General features: G+C 41.3%; 1 protein-coding gene across 1 annotated transcript; it reads right to left on the reverse strand.

Annotated features, from left to right (window-relative positions):
- Positions 1 to 4,596: 4,596 nt before the first annotated feature.
- Positions 4,597 to 27,549, reverse strand: LOC142858512 (C4b-binding protein-like). Its single transcript, XM_075987819.1, has 9 exons — positions 27,368 to 27,549; positions 23,160 to 23,330; positions 22,151 to 22,333; positions 19,992 to 20,091; positions 18,976 to 19,061; positions 18,629 to 18,823; positions 15,162 to 15,344; positions 5,386 to 5,561; positions 4,597 to 5,059 (listed from the first exon to the last, which is right to left on the reverse strand). The coding sequence occupies exons 2-9, from the start codon at positions 23,323 to 23,325 to the stop codon at positions 4,898 to 4,900; spliced, it is 1,251 nt and encodes a 416-aa protein (XP_075843934.1). The 5' UTR covers positions 23,326 to 23,330; positions 27,368 to 27,549; the 3' UTR covers positions 4,597 to 4,897.
- Positions 27,550 to 27,921: the final 372 nt, after the last annotated feature.

Below are 27,921 nucleotides of genomic sequence, written 5' to 3' on the forward strand. Positions count from 1 at the left end.
CTATACATTTCTGTAAAGAATCACATGGGTTTTGTTTTTTTTTTTAAGGTAATTTTCAGTATTACATCAAGGAAATAATTAAAGGAGAAGACAAGAGCTGGTAGAGATGGCTCAGCTTGGAAAAGTACTTGCTGCCAGACCTGATGATCTCAGTTCAGTCCCTGGGTCCTCTGGCCTCCATACGTGTGCTGTGACATGCATGTATCCTCCACGACACACACATTAAAAAAAAAACAATGTTGGCTGGATAGTGATGACACATGCCTTTAATTCCAGCCCTTAGGAAGCAGAGGCAGGTGGATCTCTGTGAGTTTGAGGCCAGAGTGGTCTACAGAATGATTCCAGGACAGCCAGGGCTATACAGGGAAACTCTATTTCAAAAAACCAAAAAACAAATACAAAACAAAAAAAATGCAAAGAAAGGGAGAATAATGTTCAATTTTAATACAGATTTTAAGGATTGTGGAAATAAAAATATAAGATAATTATAATACATATAACTAAGTTTTATGCCTAAAATATAAAAAAACTTCTTTGGAAATCATTCAGAATTAGAAGCATCAAGTAAAACAATGAGCAAATAAGTAGATAGAGAAGGAAAGAAGATGCTCATTTCTAGGAAATATTGCGTGAATTGGGTTCCCTAAACAGCAGTTGAGATGGTTTGCCTGTGGCTTGCTTATCTGAGGCTACCATGAGGAGCAGTATCCACACGGGAGGACCAGGGCTGAGCAGAAATCAACTTAGTTGGAAGTCCGTAGCATCAACCACTCCAGATATTCTAAATCAAAGTTTCTCAATTTGTGAGTCACGACCCTGTTTGAAATAAAAGATCCCAGAAGTCAAAGAAAATTGAGTGGCTAGCGTCCTCATGGCAGAGGCTCCTTCATGTGGCACAAGAGAGTTATGGGAGTTTAGAGACAGTTCAGGCCTTGAAGACTTAGTACATGAATCTGGAATCTGGGCTTTTAGTAAGCACAAGGCCTGTCTCATTTAAGGTGGCCTTCTCATCTTCTGGTTGATGCAAGGTTGCAAGGGTTCAGTTTAATGCACTGAAGACACAGTATAGAGACAGTTTAAACCAGTGGTTCTCAACTTTGTTAATGCTTTAATACAGTTCCTTACATTATGATGACCGCAAACCATAAAAATATTTTCATTGTTACTTCATAACTGTAATTTTCCTATTGTTATGAATCTCAATGTAAATAGTTGTGTTTTCTGTTAGTCTTAGGCGACATCTGTGAAAAAAACATTTGGCCTATAGATTTTAAGTATGTTTCAGTAAGTCAATAGTACATCTAGACAGGTGATGTGTTTCTTTGAAGGCCAGATTTGTGGTTGTTTGCTCTTGACCTTGTCCCCATTTGTTTTCCCTTCTTCTCACAAAATAGACGATGATTTCTTAACTTTCAATTTTACTTTTCTTACATACCAGAAAGAAGCATATAACCATTGCAGTTCCCATTTTTCCTTGCTTGAAGAAATAAAAGAGAAAAGAAAAAAATGTGTTTTCTGAAATATGACTATAAATTCAGAGGACATATGATAAGAACTAAAACCGGTTCTGTAGGGGTAAGAAAATAGAATTTGAGTGGATCTAGGCAGAAATAATTTATTTAAAGGTGGCTATAGTTCAAGTTCTTTTTAAATGTTAGCCTATTAAGTCAAGAAATAGGTGAGTTTGCATCCTGGTGTACAATTGATTGGATTATTTACAGAAGTGAAAATGTAAACACAAAGTTTACATTTAAAATGCAAGGAAAGAAAAAAGGAAATCTCATAGGTATTAGCTATTTCTGCCCACCTTTATTCTACTAATAATATTTATTATTTTAGATATGCTGTACTTATTTTAGATAATTTTTGAGTCAATTAAATAAAAGTCTGCATTTTTAAATGGGAGACTAACTCTAGCAGTGTGCAAACATCTCTGCAGTGGGTGTGTGCACCCTTGAAGGAGGAGAGGGCAGTGGGCATGCGCACCCATGAAGAAGGAGAGGGAAGTGGGCACACACACCCGTGAAGGTGGTGAGGAAAGAAAAAAACCAGGAACCAAAGCCTTCACGCATTTCTTCTCTGCCTCAAATACTACAGCTGGCTTTGAGTACATTGATAGCAGGAAGGCAGAAGTGTGCTCAGCTGTCTATTCTAAAACAATAGTAAGAAAGTGTGGGAGGTGGTGTTTCAGAGAGGGCAATTTTAATTTCACTTACAAAATTATGGAATTAATTTTGGGAGTGGAGAAAATACTATTTCCTATTTAATTTCATTTTTTTGAACCACTTTATAGTTATTAAGCTAAAAATAACCAGCAAGGATTTATGCATATTGTGCATTTAATATGTCATTAGCATCCCAATACTGTAGGAACTTATTAATAATGTAAATGTAATATGAAATGGCACTGTATATTGCACAAACTAATTATAATCATAATATATTCTGGACTATTGGATAATGTAATAAAATGTAGCACAAGTAATAACTGACAATAAAACTTTAAAATATTAGTATTCAACTAACACCTAACTAGAAAACAAATCTCATGTTTTTAAAATAATTATCTAGTGAATGAAGATATTCTGCAGGGACCTTTGGTGTGGAGAGGGGAGTGATGTAGTCTCAGATGTTGATGGCAAAATACAGAGGAAGAATTAGCAAAAGCAGGTATATGAAAATTTTAAAAAACCTGCCATATAATTATTAGTATTTGACCCCAAAGTCCCAGCCAGTGTGCGCTCTTTTCCCCCTAGGCACTCAAAACAGCTAAAGAGAAGAGCTGCTGGCGGGTGCAGAGAAAGTCTGTTCAGGTTTCCTTTGTTTAAATCTGTCAGCCCTAACAGATACCTGTGATGTAACCATTTATAATGTGATATATATCTACAGACCACCAGATAAGTCAATAGCAATATTTTTCTAACTTTTATTTAATATTTTGCTATCAATTACCATCCCCTGCCCCGCCTCCCTCTCGCATCAGTGACGAGTGAGCGGATGGTTGAATGTGTCCTCCTTCTCTTCTTAGTTCTACCGGCCGGTTTTTTTAAATCCCTTTCCTATTGCTCATTTTCATTCTCTAAATACTATCTATTGTGAGTCATGAAGACTAGTTGAGTGTTGTCCTACTTAAGGCGCCTAAACGGTGAGATGAGGAAAGGGAACACTGTTCTGAGACTCCAGAGGCACCGACAAAGCTCATGAATAACACCCGCACCTGGAGCCAAGTGGCCATCAAAGGTGTCCGGTGCGTTGTTGAATTATTAATAGATTAAGTTGTTTTTCAAGTGGGTTCAGCAAACGTTGGATTTGTGAGAACGTAGCAGGCAGGCGGAATCAGCATATGCCAGTTTGTAAGGAGAGGGGGCTCACTCTGAAAACTGGGAGGGAATTGTGTCAGCGGCAATAGGAGGGACAACCGGGGACCTGACAGGAACGACGACAGCTGTATAGAGAGAGAGTGGCGAGCTACGACATGTCACTGACAGGTGACTCTAGAAAAGGTCTTCTGCACTCTGCTCCTACATCCGTGGTCCACCCTGAAGTTCCCTGCGAACACCTCCACGAGAGTGGTCCCCTTCCCTGCAGTAAGCTTTGCTGCCTCTGGGAGTCAGTGCAGCTGGGGTGAGCAAGTGGATACATGCCCCAGGTTCTCACCAGGAGGAGGTTAGCTCAGAGTCACGGTCCACAGGTCCTCAGAGAGCTGTCGGCCTGACTGGGTCCCTGGGAGCCACAGCAACAGCACCCTCACTAACGGTCCCTCTTTGGTTCCCTTTCTTTTCCTGTATAACCATCCCCTCCCAGTGCTGACCAGAACCACCTAAGTAAATCAGCTGTCACATATGCTTGTATCTGAGGAAAACCAGAAACGGTCATCCAAGAAAGACATTCCAAGTCGCCTCTTAGCATTGGGCAGTGGCTTTTATGACGGCAGACAGGAGTTTTCCGAGCCACGTGTGCCTCTCCAGCAGCTCAGGCACGTCTGTCTCATCTAAGGCCCACTGGAAATGTGCTGTGTATTATGGCCTCCTTGCAGGGTGTTTGGAGAAAGTCAACGAAAAGACTCATGCTCTCCACAGAGTTCCATTGGGAAGAGACAACAGGAGACACTGGGACAAGAATGAGGAAGATTTAGGGGGAGCAGGCGCTGGTGCCTGGAAATCTATAATGCCGCAGAGAGCTCCGATACAAACGATGGTGACACAGGGCTTCTCCTCCGGTGTTTGGGAAGTGGCTCCAGCCATGTTTGTTCAATATCAAGGAAAATGGTGATCAAAGCAGATGGAAGACCGGAGAAGATGAAGGTGGCTGATGTGGTCTTCATAGTCGTCAGTTCCTTGAACTTTCTTCTCTGGGGTGGAGCAAGGTGAGAGAGACTAGGTGAGTCCTCTTCAGCAAGGTTAATGACTGACGTGAGGTCCGAATGAAAGAGGCACTCTTCTGGTTTGGTTCGGAGGAGGCCTTCAGTGGGTAGCCTGGACTGGGATGGTTGGGGGTGGGGGATGGGGTGTGCTGAACTCCAAGGACCTGGAGGCTGAGAGAGAGGCAGTCCGGGGACCCAACAGTGTGAGTGCACTGAAATGAAATTTGTAGCACATATTTTAAATAAATGTATTGATTTTATATAATAGCAAACGAATACAAGAGCAACATTGATTTTTTTAATTAAAAAAGAATGTGCCTGTTATATTTAGAATAGCAGATTTACGGGCCACAAGATCATTAATTATTTCATACACTTAAAACATCATGCTTGAATGAATTATTCTAACAGATATTTATTATCATGAGCATTGGTGCCAGAGTGACAAAAGGTGCCGCATGCAAGCGGTCTGTTGTGACAGTGAAGTCAGAAAGACAGTGAGGTACTTCTTCCTCCATCCTGAGGAAGCCGCCATCATCCCTCCAGGACGGTTTGTTTTGCCTTGGTTATCTGTAGCTCTAACAGCTCAATCTCCCGAGACAGCTTGTAAACCTCCAGGGCCATTTTCACATCATTTGGATTTGACAGACATTGCATCAGCTTCTTGCCTGCGAACACATGCTCGCAGTCTTTATCCTGAAAGAGATGTGGGTTTGGGGTAGCAGTGAGTGGCTTCAGATGAGCATCAAGAAAGAGAGCAGCATGACATTACATGGTCTAGAAAAAACAGGAGGCGGTACTCCTGGATCTATGGAACTTCACTTTTACGGGATTCGGTATCTCACATCCTCAAATGAAAGCAGGAAAAGGTGCTCTGCCAGCTTATCAAAAGTCTTCAAGGAAAAAACAGGTTCTCTGAATGACTTCGGAATGATTCACAACAGGTCAGAGGGCAGCATTGTTGGCTGGGAACACCGTTTTAGTGTTTGATGGCACAGGACTTCTTGATTTGTGTCACTTACCTGCTCACACTTGGGCATCTCTGGGTACCAGGTTCCATTCTCTAAACAGGTGATATTTTGGGACCCAAGCAAGGCAAAGCCAGGGTTACACTGGATGGTGGCATTTTCAGATTCAACATACTGGTCTTTATTGGCAGACAGCATTCCGTTTCTTATGTCTGGTTTCTGGCATAGAGCTACAAGGAAAACATGTTTTAGATAACTGTGATCTGAGAGGAAAGACATAATAGACTGCAGGAAAGAGAATGAGCTGAACTTGCATGGAACTTACTCCACATTCCATTCATTTTGTTAGCAAAATATTGGTGAGCATTTCTGTTGTTGAGCATAACAGTCTATGTATACAGTATATCTCATGATTCTCCTGCTACGCGAGTCTATTATTTTCCTGTTTTATGAAGAAGAAAACTCAGAAATGGAGAAGGTAGGAAGTTTTTCCATGGCTATAATTGTTTAAATAACATGACAGGGTAGTTATAAAAGTGTCTGTGATCCCAGATCCTCTCTTGACACATTAACTCTTACTGTAAATAGTTCTGTAAGACTCTCATCATGAAGTTTTGATATTCTTCTGTGAGCAGTGGGGACAGTTATGTCAAATAAATTATGCACTATCGTGACTATAATTATACTAATATTACAGGAACTTAATATTAATAATAAGACTTAATCCTGACTCCTCTTGCTCCCTAACTGGCACTGTGTTTTCTCAACACACCACATCTACATCATGGTGGGTGATACCTTGGTAGAAGTTCTGATGGCAACACCTGTCACCCTAATGTTTGAAATTAGCCCAAAAGAGACTGTACACATGCCAGAACAAGTTTTGTTGAATGTTTTTTAAAGGCTCACAGGTGTAATTATAAAATGTTTTGCTTCTATAATATTTCTTAAAATATATATAAGAAACTGAGGCTGTGAGCTGCCTCAAGAAGACTTATGGATGTGACTGTGAGGAGGAAGTAGAAGGAAGTGTGTTTCTTTATGATTTGTGTGGAATAGCATCTGCTTATATTAGTTATTTAAAATAAAATCGGCTCTGCCAGAGACCACGCCCACTGCAAGAAGTCTGGGTAAGCTGCCCTCCTCCCAGCTCCCCACTATATCAACATCCCCCACCCTATCCCCAGTCTAGCACCCTCTTAGCCTCCTTGCCACAGCCTCCAACTGGAGCGGAGGCTCCCTGCTCTACCAGAGACCACATTTGCTTCCCGAAATCCAGACCCCAACTCCAGAGACCACAGACCACACCTACCAGAGAGGAAACAGACCTTAACATAAAACAAAATGCACTGAACCTGACAGAAGAGAAAATGGGGAATATCCTTGTACACACTGGCATAGGAGACAACCTCCAAGAACAACAATCTAGGAATGGAACCTCATTACACTGAAAAGCTTCTGTAAGGCAAGGACACTGTAAACAGGACAAAACAGCAGACTACAGAATGGGGAAAGATTTTTACCAACCCCACACATGAGAGAGGACTATTATCTAAAAGGTATAAAGAACTCAAGAAACTACACATTGGCAAACCTAATAATCCAATTAAAAATGGGTTTCGGCACTAAACAGAGAATCCTTTTATTTTTTAATACAACTTTGAGGAAGCCATCAGCCCTGCTGGCTGCTGGTCTTCCAATGTGGCTTAAACAGACAATTCTTAACAGAAGAATCTCAAGTGAATGAGGAAACATTGAAAGCAATATTCAACATCCTTAGCCATAAGAGAAATGCAAATCAAAACTACTTTAAGATTCTATCTTATACCTGTCAGAGTGGCTAGGATCAACAATACAACTGACAGCTCATGCAGGTGAGGATGTGAAGCCAGAGGAACACCCCTCCAATGCTGGTGGGAGTGAAAATTTATACACTCACTTTGGAAACCATTATGGTAGTTCTTCAGAAAACTGCTAATCAATCTACCCTCAAGACGCAGTTACATCACTCTTAAGCATATACCCAGAGGCTGCTCTATTCTACCACAAAGATTCTTGCTCAGTTATGGTCATGGAAACGTTATTCATAATAGCCAGAAACTGGAAACAACCTATATGTCCCTCAACAGAAAAATGGATAAACAAAATATGACACATTTACACAATGGGGAGCAGATGATGTGGAAACCTAGTCCAGGAGAAACTCAGGATTCTTTGGGGGTAAACTTAATGAGGACTCCTCATAATGGAGGAGTCAGAGCCTGAAGCAACCATCCTCTGTAACCAGGCAAGGCTTCCAGAGGTGGGATGGGGACACTAACCTGATGTGGGATGTCCTTCTATATATGTGTTGCTTTTATTGGTTGATGAATAAAGCTGTTTAGGCCAATGGCTTAGCAGAGTAAAAGCCAGGCAGGAAATCTGAACAGAGATATAGGGAGAGAGTAGGCAGAGTCATGCAGATATTAGCCAGCCGCCAAAAAAATAAGACATGTAGAAAACTGAGGTAATGCCACAGTCACATGGCAATACATAGACTAATAGAAGTGGGTTAGTTTAAGATGTAAGAGCTAGCTAGAAATATGCCTGAGTCATCGGCCAAACAGAAAAATATAGTTTTGATATGATTATTCTGGTCTGGCAGCCAAGAAATGAAAGTATAGTCTTTGTTTACAAATGGTGCCTCTTTGAGACTGAACGTTTGAAGGACCAGGCAGGACAGAAACTTCCGTTTACCCAACCCATACTTCAGCTTATACTCTATCCTGCTTGCAAGTTGTACCGGGACAATGTGGGCACAGAACTCGTGGTGATGGCCAACCAATGACTGGTCTAACTTGAGTTCCACACCACAAGAAGGAGCTTATGCCCAAAACTGCCTGGATGACCAGGAAATGGAGACTAGCTTGTCCAGAGACATATGATAGGAAACAAATAATAAAATGATTCCTAAACTATCCTTATATGCTCATTGATTGGTGCCTGACCCAATAGTCATCAAAAAGGCTCTTGCTGGTAACTGGTAGGGGCAGATGCAGAGACCCACAGCCAAACATTAGGTGAAGAGAGAGCCCAAATTGAAAATCTTCATTGCGTTTGTCCCCTTGTAACTCCAGGAACCCTATGGAAGAGGGGGAGAAAGAAATGTAGGAGCCAGAGGGGTCAAGGGTCCAGGAGAACATGGCCCACAGAATCTACTAAGCAGGACTCGTAGGTGCTCACAGAGACTGAAGAACCAATCAGGGAGCCTGAATAGGTTTGCACTAGGTCCTCTGCACATATGTTATCGTTTTTAGCTTGGTAGCTTGGTATTTTTGTGGGGCCACTAACAGTGGGAATGAAGGTATCTCTGTCTCTTGTCTGTTCTTGAGACCTTTTTCCTCTTAGTGAGTTGCCTCGCCCAATCTTGATATGAGAGTTTATGCCTACTCTTATCCAATCTTGTTATGCCAAGTTCGGTGGACATTCCTGGGAGGTCTGCTCTTTTCAGAAGGAAAACAGAAGAAGAATGGATGGCAGAGAGGGGAGGTAGGATGGGGGCATGGGAAGGATGGGGAGGGGAAAACAGGTTGGTGTGTATTGAAACAAGAAAGAAAGAAAGAAAGAAAGAAAGAAAGAAAGAAAGAAAGAAAGAAAGAAAGAAAGAGAGAGAGAAAGAAAGAAAGAAAATCATATAGTTACAAGGAAAAATAATCAAATGTTTTATATTTCATCTGTCAGGGAATAATTTTGCTCTCATTCCTGACAATAATTCTACCCATGCGGTCGTGAGGTGGGAAGGAGGAGGAAGTTACCTTTACACTGTGGAGGTGCTGGTGTCCATTGTGAATCCCAACAGTAGATGTCTGCCTCTCCAACTAGTCTGTATCCTTTATCACATTCATATGTAGCCTTAGGTTTGAATCCTCGCCAGTAGCCAGTAGGTTTTGTATAACGTCCATGGGTGATGTTTGGAGGAACATTGCAATCTTCATGATAAAACACAAGAGAAAAGATGAGCTTGCGAAATGTGTCAACTGGCACTTTCCAGGATTTGTGCGTCCTGGATACTCCATTCTATCCTCCCTTTCCCTTGCCCATAAGATCCCTGGCCCAAAGCCACACTCTTGAATGACCTTCCTGGAAGGCTCAGGTTCAGGAACCTGGAAGTCTCAGCTACCCGCTGATATAATTTGGATGATGAATTTCCTCGAGTGACCTATAAGTTAAATAAAGGCTTAGCTTCCAGATGGCACTATTGGAAGGTGTTGGGAACTTTACAAGGGCCCTGCCTCATGGGAGGATCTTAGGTCACTAGGAGCTTTCTCTTTATGGAGACTGTGTAACTCCAGTCCTCTCGTCTATTTCTTCCCTCTGCTTCATGATTGGACAAATAGTTTTGTTCCAACTTACATTCCAGCCACGATCTATCACCTTTACACAAGTCCAAAGCAATGGACTAAGCCTCTAAAACTGTAAGCAAGCCCTCATTGACTGTTTTCTTTTATGGGAGTTGCCTTGGTCGTGTCGTGGTGTCTCTTCACAGCAATAGAAGAGTGACTAAGGCGACAGGGTTTCTCTGTGTAACAGTCCTAGTCCTGGCTCTTCTGGAACTCATTTTGTAGACCAGGCTGTTTTCAAACTCAACAGAGATTCACCTGCCTCTGCCTCCCAAGTGCTGGGATTAAAAGGCGTGAGCCACCACCACCTGGTGCAACACTCTTAGGTAAATATGTTGAAATGGTCATTCTCCTCGTATTTCTATTAAATTCTCCAGCTTCCTGAGTCTAAAGTTAGGATTTTGGAGACCTCAGTCTTCTCTGAAGAACGACAGCTGAGTCCTGTCACAGCCTCTTTACCACACGTGATATATTTACTATAAAAGATTAATTCAGCTTTGAGCACATAAAATCACTAATTTAGCAAAGTTCTGTTTTTCCCATCCTTATCAGAAAAGAGGTTATGAACAGCATTTGCGTACTTGGGAAAGCCAAGAGCACACATTTCCAGCTTGGGTCTTGGGCTATGATTATTCTCCTGTCTGTTCTAGTAGGGCAGCTGTTCTCTCCACAGAGATCACCTAAAATCACCTGCATAGCAGACATTTACATTATGACTCATAGCAGTAGAAAATTACAGCTAGGAAGCAGCAACAGAAATAGTTGTATGGTGGGGATCGCCGCAGCATGAGGAACTATATTAAGGGGTCACAGCATTAGGAAGGTTGAGAATCACTGCAGTGGAGCCAAAAGATATCTTGACATTCCATAGCACATTACACTGATCCAATATATTAATGGCATCACGTCAGTTCTAGTGATGAGCATGAAGTTGTTACCATGATGATACTCAATGCACAGAATATGAATAGTCCAAGACTTGCCACACTTACAAGTTTTTTTTACTTTCAAGGTTCAGTAGCTGTTAGGACATCCACTGAAGTCAAGGTCACATGATTGTCACTTACTCATCCTCCTATAAGAAAGAGTCTGAGCACCAAGAAGTTCTATTTTTTTTTTTTTGAGTTTTTCGGGACAGGATTTCTCTGCAGCTTAGGAGCATGTCCTGGAACTAGCTCTTGTAGACCAGGTTGGCCTCGAACTCACAGAGATCCGCCTGTCTCTGCCTCCCAAGTGCTGGGATTAAAGGCGTGAGCCACCACCACCAAACTCACCAAGTAGTTCTTTCCAGAATCTAGAGGCAGCATGCTCAACACTTGGGAATATTGCCCTACCCCCTAATCTAGGTGACAAAGGAGAGTGCCAGGTTTGAGTGGTGCTCCTGTTTGGAGAGAAATGTTTAGAAGATCTGGATGAGCCTATAGTGAAGTCATGCTGATGCTAGTCTATAGGATTGGACTTCGTGTGTTGAAGCTGGCTATCATAGGGGAATCTTCAAATGGTGGGACTTTACATCACAGACTACTAAGATCCTAAAGGAAGGATGTGCACTGTAGATGACAATTCCATGCTGACTGAAACACAACCCCTGGCATTTTTCCATTTTACTTAGTCCTTAGACAAAGCTCCTGACCTTGGATCAGGTGACCAAATAGCCATTTGTCATGAGTGAGATCTGTCAAATGTACAAAGTTATAAAGCCAGACAAGTATAAGAATCCATTATAAAATAGAAATGAAACATCCGGGATCAAACACTTCTGAAAACGCACCCCAGAAAGTTCAGTCCCTGCTGCTATATGGGCGCCTTAGCTCACACTTCTGGCTATAGGATCCTGCACTCTAACTCAGCATCGGGGCTAGAAAAGGTCCCAGCATCTCTCATAGACGGGCATTTTGTTATGTGTGTACAAGCTGAAATGAATGGGGGTTACATTAAACCCATTCAGGGTCATCTCAGAAGACAACAGTAAAGTGGAGCCTTCCTAATAAGACAAGCTATAGGTGGCACACCTGATAAAAAGAGGCCTGAGAGCAGACTAGATTGGGATTATTGAGATAGAATGAAGGGTTTCTCTGGCTAGATAACTATAAGGAGAAAGACTGGAACACTGGGCACAAGAGACCTAGCAATGAAGTAAACAAAGTAGGTAAGTAGAAACACAGAAGTGGGCAGGAAGGTTGAAGGTTTTGTGTGTGTTAATAGCAATACATCCCCTATAGAAGAGGCATTAAAGGACAGAGTAGATATCTGCCAGTTAAAGCTGAACATTCCTGTCATTGTCTTTTTATGCACTAGTGAACTCAAATGAGTAGAATCAGGGGGTGGGAAGAACAGTTTCCATGGTGGTTGAGTGGAACTCATGCAGGCACCAACAACATGGACTCCCATTCACCAAATGCAGTCACCTGGTGTGGGAAGGCCTTCTGTCTATGTGTTGCTTTTATTGGTTAATGAATAAAGAAACTGCTTTGGCCTATTAATAGGGCAGAACTTAGGTAGGCAGGGAAAACCGAACTGAATGCTGGGAGAAGGAAGGTGGAGAGAGGGACGCCATGGAGCCGCTGCCAGAGTCACTGCCATGTGGCAATATACAGACTAATGGAGATGGGTTAAATTAAGATATAAGAGTTAGCCGATAAGAAGCCAGAGCTAATGGGCCAAGCAGTGATTTAATTAATACAGTTTCTGTGTCATTATTTTCAGTCTAAGCTAGCCAGGTGGCCAGCAACCAACAAGCAGCCCTCCGTGCAACAGTCACCATTATTGGCTTTCCAACATTCCATCAATAATGTCCTCCATATGACACTAGAACCGAAGTAATCAAAAAGCCACAGCAGCGAGTTGTCTTTATCAGACCCTTTCTACCCTGGAAGACCATGATTTATTTTGATAGACAAATATTGCAGGCATGAGTTTGCCTTCCTTCACTGCTCAGCCTCAAACTGTGCTTCCCTTAAGGACTGTAGTGTAGAATGGTTAAATGATAAGAAGATGAGAGGGTTAAGGACATGCAACCCAAAAATATGATTGCTACATTGATCGTTTAGAGGTGAAGGCAACTTGAGAAACTAGCTGCAGAAAGGACTATCTAAATTGCCGTTTTCCCACCTCTGGCAAGTCATAAAACTTGCCTTAAGGAAGACACCTTCCTTGTGCCGGCACGGGGAGATGACAGCAGAGAGTGGAGACGTTGTTGCTGCAGTGTCCCTTTACACTAAGTTCTCGAGAAGAACCCTCCTATTCCGTAACTCCAAAGCCCACGCAGACCTCCCAGATCCGGTGAACAGACGCTTCACTTGAGCCCAGAGATGCCTGCTAGATGCCTGTTCTCCTAAAGCAGAACAAAACCTGGCATCTCTGCTTTCCTTCTTAAAAGGCATCTCCTTCGTTTGAACAGCTGAGGTCACGCTCTTGGTCGATTCTGCATGAGAGTCACATGCCGCCCTTTGAACACCATGTGTCTCCCTCACAAAGCACTGGATTTGAAGTTCTGGCTTCCAGTAAAACAGTGTTCAAATGCCACTTTAAGGAAGCAACTGGATCATGAGGGTTCTGGCTCCTTCAAGAGGTTAACTCATTTATCGAGTCATAATTTGATGGCATTTGGGTGAATTAACAGAAAGGCTAGAAACTAGGGCCTAGTTGTCAGAGGTGGACACTGTGGGCAAGTCTTTGAAGTATGTGTCTTGTTCCCTTTCCCTTGCTTCTGCTTTTGGGTCACTATGAAGTAAGTGTTCAGTGCTGCCCCACCATGACATTCCATTACAACTTCAGCATAGACGCAAAATAATCGAGACAGCGGTCTTAATTTCTTTTCTATTTGATTGTCCTGTGTTTGTTAACCAGCCCTAGTTCTGTGCTACAGAAAGGAATTTTCACACAAGTGGACAGTATATACAGTGAGCAGATCTCTTCCCAACCCCCACTTGCCTTGTCTCATTCCTACTCCTGCTAGTCCCCTTTGTCCCTGTTTCACTTCTCCCTTTACAGCACCTACTCATAGAAGATTTTATGCATTGATACATAATATAAAAACCAGAAAGGAAAGGAAACATATGATGTTTGTCTTTCTGAGACTGGCTTAATTCCTGTAATGGAGCCTTCTTGGGCTATAAACAAGAACTGGAAAGAATAAGTCAGTTCCATCACCAGAACCCTTTTCGCATTATAGGGGCTGTGAGATAGAAAAAGGGGGTGTCAGTAAGGAGTCCTGCATCCAGCTATACCCAGCACCACGAACACATAGTCTACAGCCCAGAGTCAAGAGCATGACATCCATCAATATTCGCTCATTTTCAAGTCTATAAAATGAGGAAACTGAACAGTTTGCTGGCCACTCTACTAGAACATTTCTCTTCTAAGACAGAGCTGTTCAGAAACAGGAGGATACAACTGAGCAGCTCCCTCCCCTGGCTTCTCCATCCTATGCCATGGGAGGCGGATGGAGGAACAGACCTGATGCCTGGTTGCTCACATCTGCATAATATAAGCTTTTCACAGCATGGAACTTTAGAAAACGCACACTATCCAATAGCAGAAAGTATATCTTTCACCCAACAGCAGATGGGAGCTTCCATTTATGACTTCACAGGGGCAGTTCTTAATGAGATGGTGTCACTGCTAGCTCAATACAGTGGTCTCTCAATATTTCTAGCCAGTATCCTTGGATTTGCTGGAAAAAAAATCTTGTTAATTTGTTGTAACTCCTTTGAGTACTCTCCAAGACACACTGAATGGTTTCTTTACTAATTTTGGTTACTTTAATAAATGCTTCTCTAGGATAGAGATCTGCCCCACTACGTGTACCAATGTCACAGAACTCCCCAAGATAAAGACTCATAATGCCTCATGAGTGTGAAACCCAGAAGGTAAGACATCAGAGGCTTCCTCCCCTTAGCAGTTGTGTGACCTTAAGAAGTCACTCTCTGAAAATGTTTCCTCATCTGCCAAATTAGGGTAATGATACTGTCCACAATTGACTGATTGCTTTAACTCTCCTTTGGAACCAAGACTAGTTCCAAGTTAACATTAGAATTTTTATCACTATTAAAAAAGATCCACAAGTTAATTGTTTTAGAGTGTCTAGTCCATATATTACTTCTGTACAAATTAAAAGAGGACATTTTATTACCTGTCTTTCAAACACCATTTTGTTAGACAAGTAACTATTAACTACCAAAACTTAATGATATAAGTATACTAATCTTCTATGTCTACAACACCAGTGCTTCTCCTTAGGACCGGATTGTGAATAACCATGTATGACAGAAGACCTTGCAAGGAGTACTAAAGTCGTCCTTCTTTCCAACAAGAAAACAAGGTTAAAAATTATTAATCCAAATTTAAAATTTTGTGACTCAGAATCTAGACATGAAAGTCTGTCCACACAAATATACCTGAATATCCTTATGTGCGGAACAATAAAATTCCTTCATGGTCCATACTTACTGGGCTCACAAACGGGGGGAGAAGGATGCCAGTTGCCATCAGCTTCACAAGAGATTGTATTTTTGCCTCTGAGGATGGTCCCTTTCTGGCAGGCAAATCGAACAGAGTCTTTGTATTTATAGGTAGCTCTAAATCCAGAATCAATTACTCCATGTAAAACATATGGCTGAGGACAGTTGATCCCTGAAGAATTATGAGCAAAGACAAGTAGATTTTAAAAGTTAAAAGGTATAGGGACAACAGCTCAGTGAGTAGAGTAAACACAACAACCTAAATTCTAATCCACAGAACCCACATACAAATTTAGCATGGTAGCATATATCTGTAATTTCAGCAGTCCTATGATGAGACAGGAGACTTCCCTAATGTTGTAAGGGCAGTTATCTTGGTGCATGCAGCATAGATGCAAAGCCAGACATGGTAGTGCACACCTTTAATCTTAGTCCTTGGAAGGCATACATAGAGTGACTCTATTTCAGGGTGGAAGGGGGGTACCTCCAGATCAAAGGTCAGTACCAACCTCCAAGTTTGTTCTCTGACCTCCACATACATACAATGGCACTCCTGTACCTGCCTACGTGTGCATGCATGAACATACACACACACACACACACACACACACATGTCACAGATAATTTGAGATCTGGGGATATGGATTAGTGGAAGGATGCCTGCCGAGTATGCATGAGGCCCCGGGTACCACAAAAAATGTAACTTGGAGAATAAATATAAATAGTAATAGGAATTTTATTGAAGATAACTAGAGGATACCTCTGGAAAGGCCCGTGAAGAAGTCGGAATAAGAAAAAATAGACTTTATTTGGAAATAGAGAAAGAGCTTTAGAAATTCACAAAGTAACTGAAAAGGATGCCAGAAAAGAGGCAGGGGGAGACCCTTGACATAAAGAAGCCACCCTAACACAGTCTCAGCTACTCAGTTTTCTGTGGAGTAGGGGAGCAGAAGGCACCCAAAAGTTAAGTCAGACAGAAAGTCAGGAAGTCTGACTCTCCAGACAAGCCTCAAGTCCAGCTGTGAATTTTGATGAGACAGGAAGACGGGGCCAGCCATGATGAAAAGTCCCTTTTGTCCCAGGACTATCAAGGCAGCCCAGGACAGGCACCATCTTGAAAGGTACAACTGAGCTACTCTGTGGACGTGAAGGAAAACAAACCAGCCCCAGGCTAGGGAGTCTTCATGTAGCCTGCTCCAGTCCTAAGGGAGGAAAGGCCCAGAGCAGCAGTTGTGGGTAAGAGGAGGATGGGTGAACAACTCTTCCACCCCAGTTAACACAATGAAGGTATCCCCTACATGCATGCCTGAGAGGCTATCTTCCAGGGACTCTCTACTCTGTCAAGTTGATGTGTAAGATTAATCATCACAGCCCAAGATGAAAAAATCTAAGACTCCTTGGGACAGGAGAAACAAGTACAATAATCCTAAAAGCATACAGAATCTACCCAATTCAGTGAAAGTACAGCAGAAAATTTCCCAAACCTAGAGGAAAGATTTCAAGTACAAGAGGCATTTAGAACCCAAAATAGACATAAGAAGGACTCTCTCCTGTACATGGCATAGTCGAGATGTTAAAAACGGCAAAGGGTTAATAGTCAATGTCTCACATCTGCCTATTTATCTTCACAGTGCCTTCATATCATTCCTCACCCCTAGTAAAAATTATTCTACTTGGACATTGATTGCTTTGATTTCCACATGAGAGAACAAACATGTGGCACTCTGATTTCTGTGTCTAGCTTATTTTATTTAACATTATAGCCTAATTGCATTTATTTGACTGTACAAGATTTCATTTTTTCATAGTTCAATAATATTCAATTGTGTATATATTTTCTCTATCCATTCTTCTATTTATGAGCATTTAAGTTGATTCAATATCTTCGTTATTGTAAATACTTTCTCAATAAACAAAAGCATGTAGGCAAAAAAAAAAAAAAAGTCAATGTCTCAGTGGGTAAAGACACTTACTAGCCAGGCCTGACTACCTGAGTTCAATCCCAAAGGCCCACATGATGACCAATTTTTTCTGATCGAAACAGACTTAAAACCCCCTCAATAAAATTTTAAAAGCCAAATCCAAAAACATATTAAAGCATTCATATGCCGTAACGAAGCTGGCATCATTCTAAAGATCCAATGTTGTTTCAGTGTAAGTAAATCATAAGGTAATATATTCAGCATATTAAGTAGACTTAGTACAGAAATCCCATGATCATCTCAACTGATATACATAACACCTTCAACAAAGCTCATCATCTCTGCATGATAAAATTCCTGAAGAAAGCAGGAATAGAAAGAGCACACCTCAACATTACAAAGGCTATAAACAGTAAATTATATGTGTGTGGAGGGGGGGTATCTGCAAACACCACAGCCAGCAGACTGTAAATCCATAGGAGGCAAGAGATTCAGTTCAACAGGACTCAGGATGTTACAGCTCAATAGAAAGGCATCCTGGCAGTCGGGGGTCAAGGAACACCTACAGCTCAGAAGGACTATATTGAAATTCTTGTAAAGAACAAGTGATATCTTCCATAAAGATGGATTCTATAGATTAACTGAGCCAGTCGGCTCAAGGTAAGCAATGCTCATGACAAGGATCTAGGTGGAGATAGTACTGGAGATTGACTGAGATAAACAAGCTAAAGATAAGAGTCCGGGGGAATCCTGGCCACACAGAGAGTGCAGAGATCACCAGGCTATGAACCACGTCCATTCCCAGATTTCTGGGTGGAAAACAGGTTATGCAAATGGTAATAGTAAAAGATGAAGTCAAAACATTCCTGTTTGCAGATGGCATGTCCTATAATAATACAAAAACAGAGCGAGTTCCAGGACAGGCTCCAAAGCTACAGAGAAACCCTGTCTCGAAAAACCAAAAAAAAAAAAAAAAAAAAAAAAAAAAAAAAAAAAAAAAAAATAATACAAAAACAAACTTTACAAACTTCCGCAGAAAACTTTTAGATCTGATAAATACTTCCAGTTCGAGAACAGGATATAAGAACACATACATATTTCTGGTTCTAAATAAAAGGCGGCAATAAAGTCACTCCCAGTCAAGGGATGAATTTATTTTTCTTCTACAAAGAGATCACAAAAACACATTTCCATGTGGAAATGCTATGAGACCAAAGAACTTGGACTGCTGAGCTCTATTCTAAGTTGTTGGCATGTCCAGGATGCTCTCCAGGGAAGGTTGTCTATGTGTAGCCAACGCCTTAGAACAGACTATAGATGAATGAGATATTCTTAATTTCCCAAACCAATGTGATTTGTTGGTATTTGCCACTCTAACGCCTTGAGTATCTCTTAGTCAACTAATAGATGCATATACGCACTCATTCATTTATCTTTAAATTGTTACTTCCCACAATGAATGCACCTTCTTTTTTTTTCTTTTAAGCAAAACGTAAGTGAAGAGTGGGGAGCAGAATTCTCCCCTGGGACTTACTTTCACAGGTGGGAGGGCTTGGGCTCCAAACACCCACTGTTTTGTTCACCACAGTGCAGGTGATGGAGGCACTGCCAATGAGTGAGAAGTTGGGGTAACACCTGTAGGTGATGGAGGAGCCGTACGTGTAGAAGTCTTCATCTCCACCACTGTGCCTCCCATGGCTGATGTCTGGAGGGGGCCTACACTTGACACCTGAGAAATTAGTAGAAGAGAAAGAAAGGGGGGGCATGTTAACCGTGATAAAATTCTTGCAAATGTATGTGTAGGGCACACGTGTCAGGCAGGACACACAGAATCATTCCCTAGGAATGTGTATAACCAAGGCAAAAAGTGTCTTTACTTACTTACACAGTCTGGGAGAGGATCACTCCAGGCAACTCCTTTACTTTGGATCTCACAATAACTAGTGGATGAGCCAATTAAGATATACCTAGATAAAAGAAGGTCAACAATTTTAATGGAATCCCAACTTTAAATAAAGGAGTATAAAGGTGATTAAACAGATATTAAAATGAAGAAATGATGTTTTCTCAGTTAAGGAGTCATAGCAGAGGGTTTGGGGGAGAGAGGGACGAAGTGGAACAACGTATAATGATACAAACTTGAAGATGCCATAATGTGCCCACCTCCTTGTATGTTACAGATTAGTGTAAAAGCCAAAAAGTATGGTGACACATAGGAACAAAAATGTCATGATGGAACCCATTGCTCGGTATGCTAACTTTAAAAATTAATTCAATTTTTTAAAAAAATCACCTTACATTGTAGCAGAAAACAATATTTCAAAATACATTTCAAGTGAAAGTTACAAATGATCTACATAGTTAAATTAATGTACACATTAAAATTGTACATTACTCAGCAGTGAAAACTGGACCAGCTGCTCCTATAAAAAACAAGGAAGCAATGGCTCAGGGGTTTAGAGCCCTTTCATACGCCCACCTAAGTTCACAGAAATCCACCTGTCTCTGCCTCCTAAGTGTCAGGGTTAAAGATCTGCACCGTTAAATCCAGCAGGATTCAGGGATTTTTTTCACATTCATTATTCTTGAGAATTTCACATGTATACAATGAAATATGATCATAACATCACTATTCACCCTTCCAACTTCCCTATATAGAAAGCTTAAACATGAACTAAACCTGTTATCAGAAAGGGACATTTATGAGCATGTGCTAATTTCTTGACTTGAATTAGAATGAGGGAACACTGCAAAGATACAAAAGAAACTGTCAAATGTAAATTCTTAACACAGGAAGGAATAAGGTACATGGAGTGGAAGTGATAACACTTTAAAATTTGAAAGTAGTTATTTTCTAAAGTTAACTTGGAATTCTTTATAAATTACCTCACACTCACCCTTCTAAGCAGCTGAATTCTATCCGTGATCCAAGAGAGAAATCTGACTTAATTTCCACTTGTCCATTTGGTAAGTCTCCTGGATTCCTGCATGATTTTTCTAGAGAAAAATTAACATGATGGTAAATGATCCCACGATTCACCGGTACTACCATTAGAAGCTAACAGACTCATGTCGACCCTACATTCAGGAAGGCCTGCATGTTTAGAGTTGCATTTATCTCTAAATCAGACTCCTGAATTTCTGTTCTGGAGGGAAATTTCACACAAAGTTTGATCTCTTTTTGACACTCTGGTATATTTTAGCAGGAATCATTTTCTTGAGTATAAAAAGAAACAAAAAAGAGAAGGCAGTGATGGGGGAGCGTCATGTATCAATCTGTCGATTTCATTGGTTAAGTAATAAAGAAACTGCTTGGCCCTCATAGGTTAAAACATAGGTGGGTGGAGTAAACAGAACAAAATGCTGGGAGAAAGAAGCTGAGTCAAGGAGTCGCCATGATTCTCCCACTCCAGACAGACGCAGGTTAAGATCATTCCTGGTAAGCCAGCTCGTGGGCTACAGCAGATTATTAGAAATGGGCTAGTCCAGGTGCGAGAGCTAGCCCAGAAGAGGCTAGATAGAAATGGGCCAAGTGGTGTTTAAAAGAATACAGTTTCCGTGTAATTATTTCAGGGCATAAGCTAGAGCTAGCCATGTGGGAGGCCGGGTGCCGGGGACGCAGCCCGCCGCTCTTATTACAACAGGCAGACATAGTGTGTCATTGCTGTTGGGGACAGTACAGACTGCATTTCCTGCTCTCAGTGAATTAGCTTCTCTTCCAAATCCAAAAAATATTTTCTTTTCTGCATGATTTTACTTCATTTTTAAATTAGTATAAAAATAGTGGGTTTCATTATGACACTTTCATATAGGCATAGTGTCGTATTTTAAGCATATTCACCGCCACTGTGGTCACCTTCCTTTCCCATATACATACACACACACACACACACACACACACACATATACATATTTAAAAAAACTTTCAGATTCTGCATATAAAAGCAAATGTTCCCCATGTGTTTGAGGTAAGATTGCTACTTTCTAGCCACTTAAACCCAGGATATTTTATCATTATTATTATCATTACTATTTTTATTATTGTTGCTGTTATTGCTGCTTGGGAGTTGGTTACAGCATGCTTGTGGAGCTCAGAGGATAATTCTAAAGAATCAGGTCTCTCCTTCTACCTTTCCACAAGTTACAGGGATCACCTCAGGTCACTGTTACCTGATAAACCATCCTACTAGGCCCAATTTTTCCTTTCCTTTCCTTTTCTTCTCTTTGTTTCGTTTCGTGTTTCGTCTTTGAGATATGATCTGTCACTATGTAGCCCTGGTGGCCTAGAAATTACTATGCAGACCAGACTGCCTAACTCACAGAGTTCCTTACTTGCCTCTGCTTCCCAAGTGCTGGGATCAAAGGTTTTCACTATCTCACACCAGGCCTTAGTTCCAGTATTTATTTAAAGAAGTGTCTACTGCGTGACTGATAATTAGTTAGGGTTACTATTGCTGTAGTGAAACACCATGACCAAAGCGACGTGGGAGGAAAGGTTTTGTTCAGCTTACGCTTCCACATCACAGTTCACCATCAAAGGATGTCAGGGCAGGAACTCAAACAGGACAGGAACATGGAGGCAGGAACTGATACAGAGGCCATGGAGGAGTGCTGCTTACTGTCTTGCTCCTCATGGCTTAGTCAGTCTGTTTTCTTACAGAACCCAGGATAAGCAGCCCAGACACGGCACCACCCACAAGGGACTGGGTCCTCCCCCATCAATCACTAATTAATGAGTTGCCCTACAGACTTGTCTACAGCCTGATCTTATGGAGACATGTTCTCAGCTGAGGCTCCCTCCTCTTTGATGATTCTGGCTTGTGTCGAGTTGACATAAATCTACCCAGCATAGCAAAGCGTTCTTCATTTCTCCAGCTTATTTCTTGTCGTCTACTCTGTTTTCTTCTGATTTTCAGAAGATTCATACTTGTGTACATTCGAAATACTAGTTGATGAATTTGCTAGTTCCTTAGTGACTTAAGGTTCAGTAATTATAACCCAAGCCAATGTTCCAATGGTAAGCGCATAGGTGAGAAAAATAAATGCCGGTACTTACTGACACAGGAGATAGTAACGGTCCATGTCCCCCTAGCTTCACAGTAAATAGTCTGGCCTGAAGTTGCTCTAATGTAGCCAGGGCGGCAACTGTATTTCAGGAATTCAAAGCTTTCGAACTCTGTTTTGTTTGTCTCGCTTACTAGCAAGGCACCGGGTATATCGGGTGGTGGACCACATTTACCTAGACGCCAAGAGGACAGCAACAGCAAACGTTACACCCTGAGACAGAGCATCTTAGTGCTCTAGTTGTAGAGGGAGAACAGTTCTCTTCTTCTCTAAACAACAACAACAAAATCGTAAATGTACTATCCCCCTTGTCACAAACCCACGAGCAATGTGCAGATATGCCTGTTGACAAATGATAATAATGATGATGACAGAGGACATACATTTGTTCTCTTCTCTACTATATAAAATAACTTTTCTAAAAAGGAGACAGTCACAAATTTCGTCATCATATATTACCCATCTTTGCTCAGAGAGCATCAATAAAAAACCAAATTTCCTGTAGATTTGCCTTAACAGAACATTACTGTTTCATTTGAACTGATATGATAAGCCAGGCATGGTGATCTGTAAGAAAGGTTATGAATTTAAGTCCAGCCTTGGCTACCTAGAAGAGAAAGCATAGAAGTCTTCAGATATAAAAGTCTTAATCTTACTTTCCCTATTGAAAATGAACAGTGATAGAGAACTAAGCTGTCCCCTGAGAGCCCCAGAAGAAGTATGCTCTTCCCTTCTCCATTCCAGACCAATCTCCAGGTCATGGAATGTGTTTAGTCGCTGCTAGACAATATAGGTTGATGTCAATTTCCAGCTGGGAAACAGGTTGCTTTGGAAACTTAGGCAAGAAATTCTAGGTGAAATACCTAGAAACCGCCCCGACCCCAGCTGACCAAATTAATCCTTTGTTGTTGAAATTGGATCTCCACTAGCTAAACCATCTCATTTTTAAAGTCTTGTGAGTAACTCTTGGTTGCCCATCTGGACTTTTGTCTACTACTCACCAAAAACAGTCACCCAGAGAGCAGCAATGATGGTCATTTGGAACAGAATCGGGTCAGAGGCTCTCCAGAGCCTAGAGAAGAGCCAAGCCACAGCATCTCTGTTTCTCTGAAGCCTCTTCTGTGGAGCTCTTGTGGGGCACATAGCCTGCGGCTGCTTTGCCTTCATTTGTTCTGTCAAAAAAAACCCTGAATTTAATAAGCAGCCGTTTAATCTACATGGCACAGAGCATTGGAATGAATGCTGTGATACCCACCTCGTCACGGAAGAAACATTCTGGATGTGAAGAGGAGACATGAGCACAGATGTGACAAGGAGAAAGAACGAGGACTCACCTCTACAAAGGCCACTCGTGGGAAGAGAAATTCATTCCAAGTGAAATAGGAAGTCAGTTTGTAGAGGAGGGGGATACCTGAGCCCAGGTCAGCTGGGAGCAGGAAAGGGTTTCAATTCGGCAAATTAGGAGACCCCCTCCTCTCTCCTGGTCCCTTACTAGATACCTAACCCTGTGGTTCAGATTGTAGACACACACTGAAGACTGAAGAGCTAGCATGTTCTTCAGAGGATATACACAATTTTGTCTTTTGGGGTCTAGCTCACCTAGATCAGGATCATTCATTTTTCTAGCTTCATCTGTTTACCTCTGAGTTTCATGATATTATCTTCCTTAAGAGCTGAATAATATTCCGTTATGTAAACAGATCAGAATTTTATTACCCATCCATCAGTTGATGGACATCTAGGCTATTTGTAATTTCTGGTTATTATGAATAGAGCAGCAGCAATGAACATGAATGAATAAGTATCTCTGCATATAGAGTCCACTGGGTGTGTGCCCAAAATTGATATAGCTGGATCTTGGGGTGGATTGATTTTCAGTGTTTTGAGGGCCCTCCACACTGACTTTCCATAATGGTTGTATCAGTTTGCATGACCACCAACACCGAGTAACTTTTCCCCTTTCCTGGAAACCTCACTAGCAGGTGGTATTATCTGCTTTATTGTTCTTGGCCATTCTGACCGGAGTAAGATGAAATCTCAAAGTTGTTTTAATTTTCATTTCCTGGTGACTAAAAATGTTGACTGTTTCTTAAGTGTTTGACTATTTGTGTGCAATCTTTTCAGAACTTTCTACCTAGTTTTCCGCTTAGTTATGTACCCCGTTTTTAACTGGATTGTTTTCTTGATGTTCAGGGCCTTTTAAAATTCTTTATATAGTCTAGCTACTAGCCCTCCACCAGACGTGTAGCTGGTAAAGAGTCCTGAAAGAGGGTGTTTTCTTCTTCATTCTGTAACAGTTGCTTTGCCCAAATAGTGTCCTCTGGTGTGTAGAAGCATTCTAGATTCATGAGGCCCCATTTATTAATTGTTGGTCTAAGTGCCTGTGCAATCAGCATCCTGTTCAGAATGTCCTTTCCTATGCCAATAAGTCCAAACCTATACAACATGGTCTTATGGATAGACAAAAGAATAACTAGAATAGGAGGATTAAATGGGGAGGGAATGAGAGAGCAGGGTAAAGGAGAGAATATAGGGAGGGACAACTAATATTAAAGGCCATTTGGAAACATGCTACTGTAAAAGCATCCTAAGAGAACACAGATATATAATATATATTACATATATTGTATGTTGTAATAACATATATAATATATATCAGCATATTTCCATATATTTATATACATATATATATGAAAAGAATTTAAATAGAGTCACCATATAATAGGGGAGACAATATCCCAAGTAGACATCTAATGCCTCCAAATATCACAGGTTATTTCTAAGGCTATTGATTGCTTTCCACCTGATGATAAGGTCCCATTTCTGAAGACAGCAATACTTATGTCATCAAACATAGAAAAACAGAGCTGATGTCTAACTAGAGGCTCCACTCTTACTAACTAGCATTCATCGTACTAGAAGGTACCCTGAACACTATAAGAGAAGAAAAGTGATCACCAATATCACCCAGATACAAACTCTGAGACCCACAACCGAGATCTGCCTGCAAGATACACTGGTGCAATAGTGCCACAAAGGTTATGGGAGTAAACAACCACTCTTTTTGAAATTAGATTTAAGGCTCACTCCATGAGATGGAACCCAAACATGACACTGCTAAAGTGGCCAAGAACCTGAGATTAGATCGGTCATGAACCTAAAAAAAAAAAAAAGCTTATTACCAGTATTCTGCTAAATGAACATAACAATAAAATTCCTAATGATATTGCAATACTCATAGGTTAATACCTCACTCAATCCTCATCAGAGAAGTGTTTTCTTGCAGTAGACTGGAATTAACACAGACACCCAAAACTGGATGATGTGTAGAGAGTGAGATACTTCAGAGCACTCATTTCTAAATGAGTTTTCTTCATCAAACCCCTCCCCTCAAGACTCAGGAATCTATGGGGAAGAGGAGGTAGAAAGATTGTAAGAGACAGAGGTGGTGGATGACTCTAAGGCAATAGTGTCTTCTATACACAACTCTAAACTTTCCACCTTAAAAAACCCATAATACACATAATTCCATGTATAAATACACAAACATAGTTTGATTTTTTTTGGCTTAGTTTGGTTTGGTCTGTTTTTGGTTTGTTAGATTTTTTTTGAGACAGAGTTTCTCTGTGTAGTTCTGGCTCTCCTGGACTCACTCTGTAGACTGGGCTAGCATCAAACTCAGAGATCTACCTGCCTCTGCCTCCTGAGTGCTAGGATTAAAGGCATACACCATCACCACCTAACAAAAGGTTACGATTTTTTAGTGTTTTTTTGTTTTTGTTTATTTGCTTTTCTGTTTGCTTGGGTTTTTGGGATATTGAGGATTGAAACCAAGGCCTTCTGCATGCTAGACAAGCACTTTACCACTATGCCATAACTTAACTCATACAAATATAGTTTTAAAGACTTTTTCTTATTTGAGCTAGCTGGTGGTGCTTACTCAAAGACCCAAAGAGCACCTAACAAAAACCAACAGACATGAGAAGCCCTCTTTTGAGTTTTTGGCCAGGGCTTTCCAAGAGACTCCCAAACCATAAAACCTATTGCTGTTGCTCTTGGTTACCCCTAGAGGTGTAAGGTAAGCCCCTATTGCTGAAAACACCATGAGCTTCAGAAAAAAGCTCTAGAGATCCCTGAACTAGAACTGATTTGAATTCCCCTTCCCTGGGGAATAGCTTTCGTAGTACTAGAAGGGACCATGCATGCTTTCAAAAGAAGGAAGCAAACCAACAGTCCTACTTAGCTATGATGCCTATGAACCACATCCATGACCAACATGGCACACCAACCCTAACGATGTAGAAGTAGCACACATACTGTGGCAGTAAACAAAAGCTCTCTAATTGGACTTAAGACCCATTCAACAAGAGAAAAACCCTGTCTGGTACTGTAAACCCAGCTAACTAATTTCTCAGTGCTAGTGAAGTCACAGTTATTAACAGGAATCTATAACCACTAATTTACCAAACTAGCATAACCTCTAACAATAATCTATAAACATTTGTCATTATACCCACAGATAAGTATAGTCTTCATCCCTCATCAAGAAAACTTAACTTTGCAACAGATGGAGACCACCACAGAAAACCATGACCAATCAAAATGTAGAGTTATGGAGTCCAGTTCCAATGCATACATCTACAAAACACTCCTGTCCCTGAGGGGAACATGGCAGAAAAGGGGACAGAAAGACTGTAAGAGCCAAGGGATCAAGGAGTTTACTGTGAGATTGTAATTAGTAATATCAGCTCACCAACAAGACCTCCCGATCATGAGCTGAACAAGGAGGATCCCAATGAATATACAAAACTAGGTAGGGGAAAGCTCAAGGCACCTTAATTGTACACAAAGAGCTATAGGTGACTTAGGAAAGCTGAGAGCAAGAGGGGTGGTCTTCTCCAGGGAAGAACCACAGTTAGTCGTTCATTACCAAATGTTCCACCCTGAAAACAGACATACAAGTAACATTATATGGACTGAACAGGTTATATTTAGGAATATATGCATCAATCAGAATTAATGAAGAAGGAGGACATGAATTTGAAAGAGAACGAGAAAGGATGTATGGGAGGACTTGTGGGGAGGAAATGGAATAGGAAAATGTAACTAAATTATAAATAAATAAAGAATAGAACACAGAGAGCCCAATGACCAGCTTTACCCCAACCCCCCAAGTCCCCACCCAAGTGATCATCAGTAGTTCACTGACCTGCAGTAGCAGCGGAAACGACTCTGGGAGGTTGCCTCAATCCTTACCTTACTAGTTTCTCCCAAGATGACAGTAGATCATAATATCCTAAAGCTGGCCAGTAATTACTCCACCAAAAAGTGCCTGGATTCTCCCCACGCAGATGGTCCTTGGATTCCACCCACACAGCTGGCCCGTCAGAGGCAGTTAAATAAAGATGGACAGGGAGAAACTCTCCTCCGGCCCGGTGAATGATTAACAAACCGGAGCAGTGGTATTTGCCTAATCTCCTTCCTCACCAGCCCTCATTTCTTGATCATGTGTTGCAATTATTTATTTTCTTCTCTGCCAACCATTTCCCCTAAGTTAGAAGGGTGACTGGAATTTGATGCCAGAGTTTTCCTTTTCTTTTCCTAAGCAAAAGAGTGATGCAACTCAAAATCCAGCCAGTCTAGAAACCCTGAGGAGTTCAGACCCATTCTCAGAAAGACCCCTTCCCAGGACAGCAAGCCAGAGGCATTCAGGGACCCCGGGTCTGGGGGCATTGCTCTTTCCTTGTCCCCAGGAATCACAAG

The sequence above is a fragment of the Microtus pennsylvanicus genome, chromosome 10 (assembly GCF_037038515.1).
Source record: "Microtus pennsylvanicus isolate mMicPen1 chromosome 10, mMicPen1.hap1, whole genome shotgun sequence".
In the NCBI taxonomy this organism is placed as follows: Eukaryota; Metazoa; Chordata; class Mammalia; order Rodentia; family Cricetidae; genus Microtus; species Microtus pennsylvanicus.

What these genes read in the sequence shown, in the direction of transcription:
- LOC142858512 (XM_075987819.1), bottom strand. Translation starts at nt 23,325, where the DNA reads ATGAAGGCAAAGCAGCCGCAGGCTATGTGCCCCACAAGAGCTCCACAG. An exon ending in TCTCTGGGTGACTGTTTTTG is followed by an intron (nt 22,334 to 23,159) that starts GTGAGTAGTAGA and finishes CTTGGCGTCTAG; the next exon opens with GTAAATGTGGTCCACCACCC. An exon ending in AGATGCCCAAGTGTGAGCAG is followed by an intron (nt 5,060 to 5,385) that starts GTAAGTGACACA and finishes CATCTCTTTCAG; the next exon opens with GATAAAGACTGCGAGCATGT.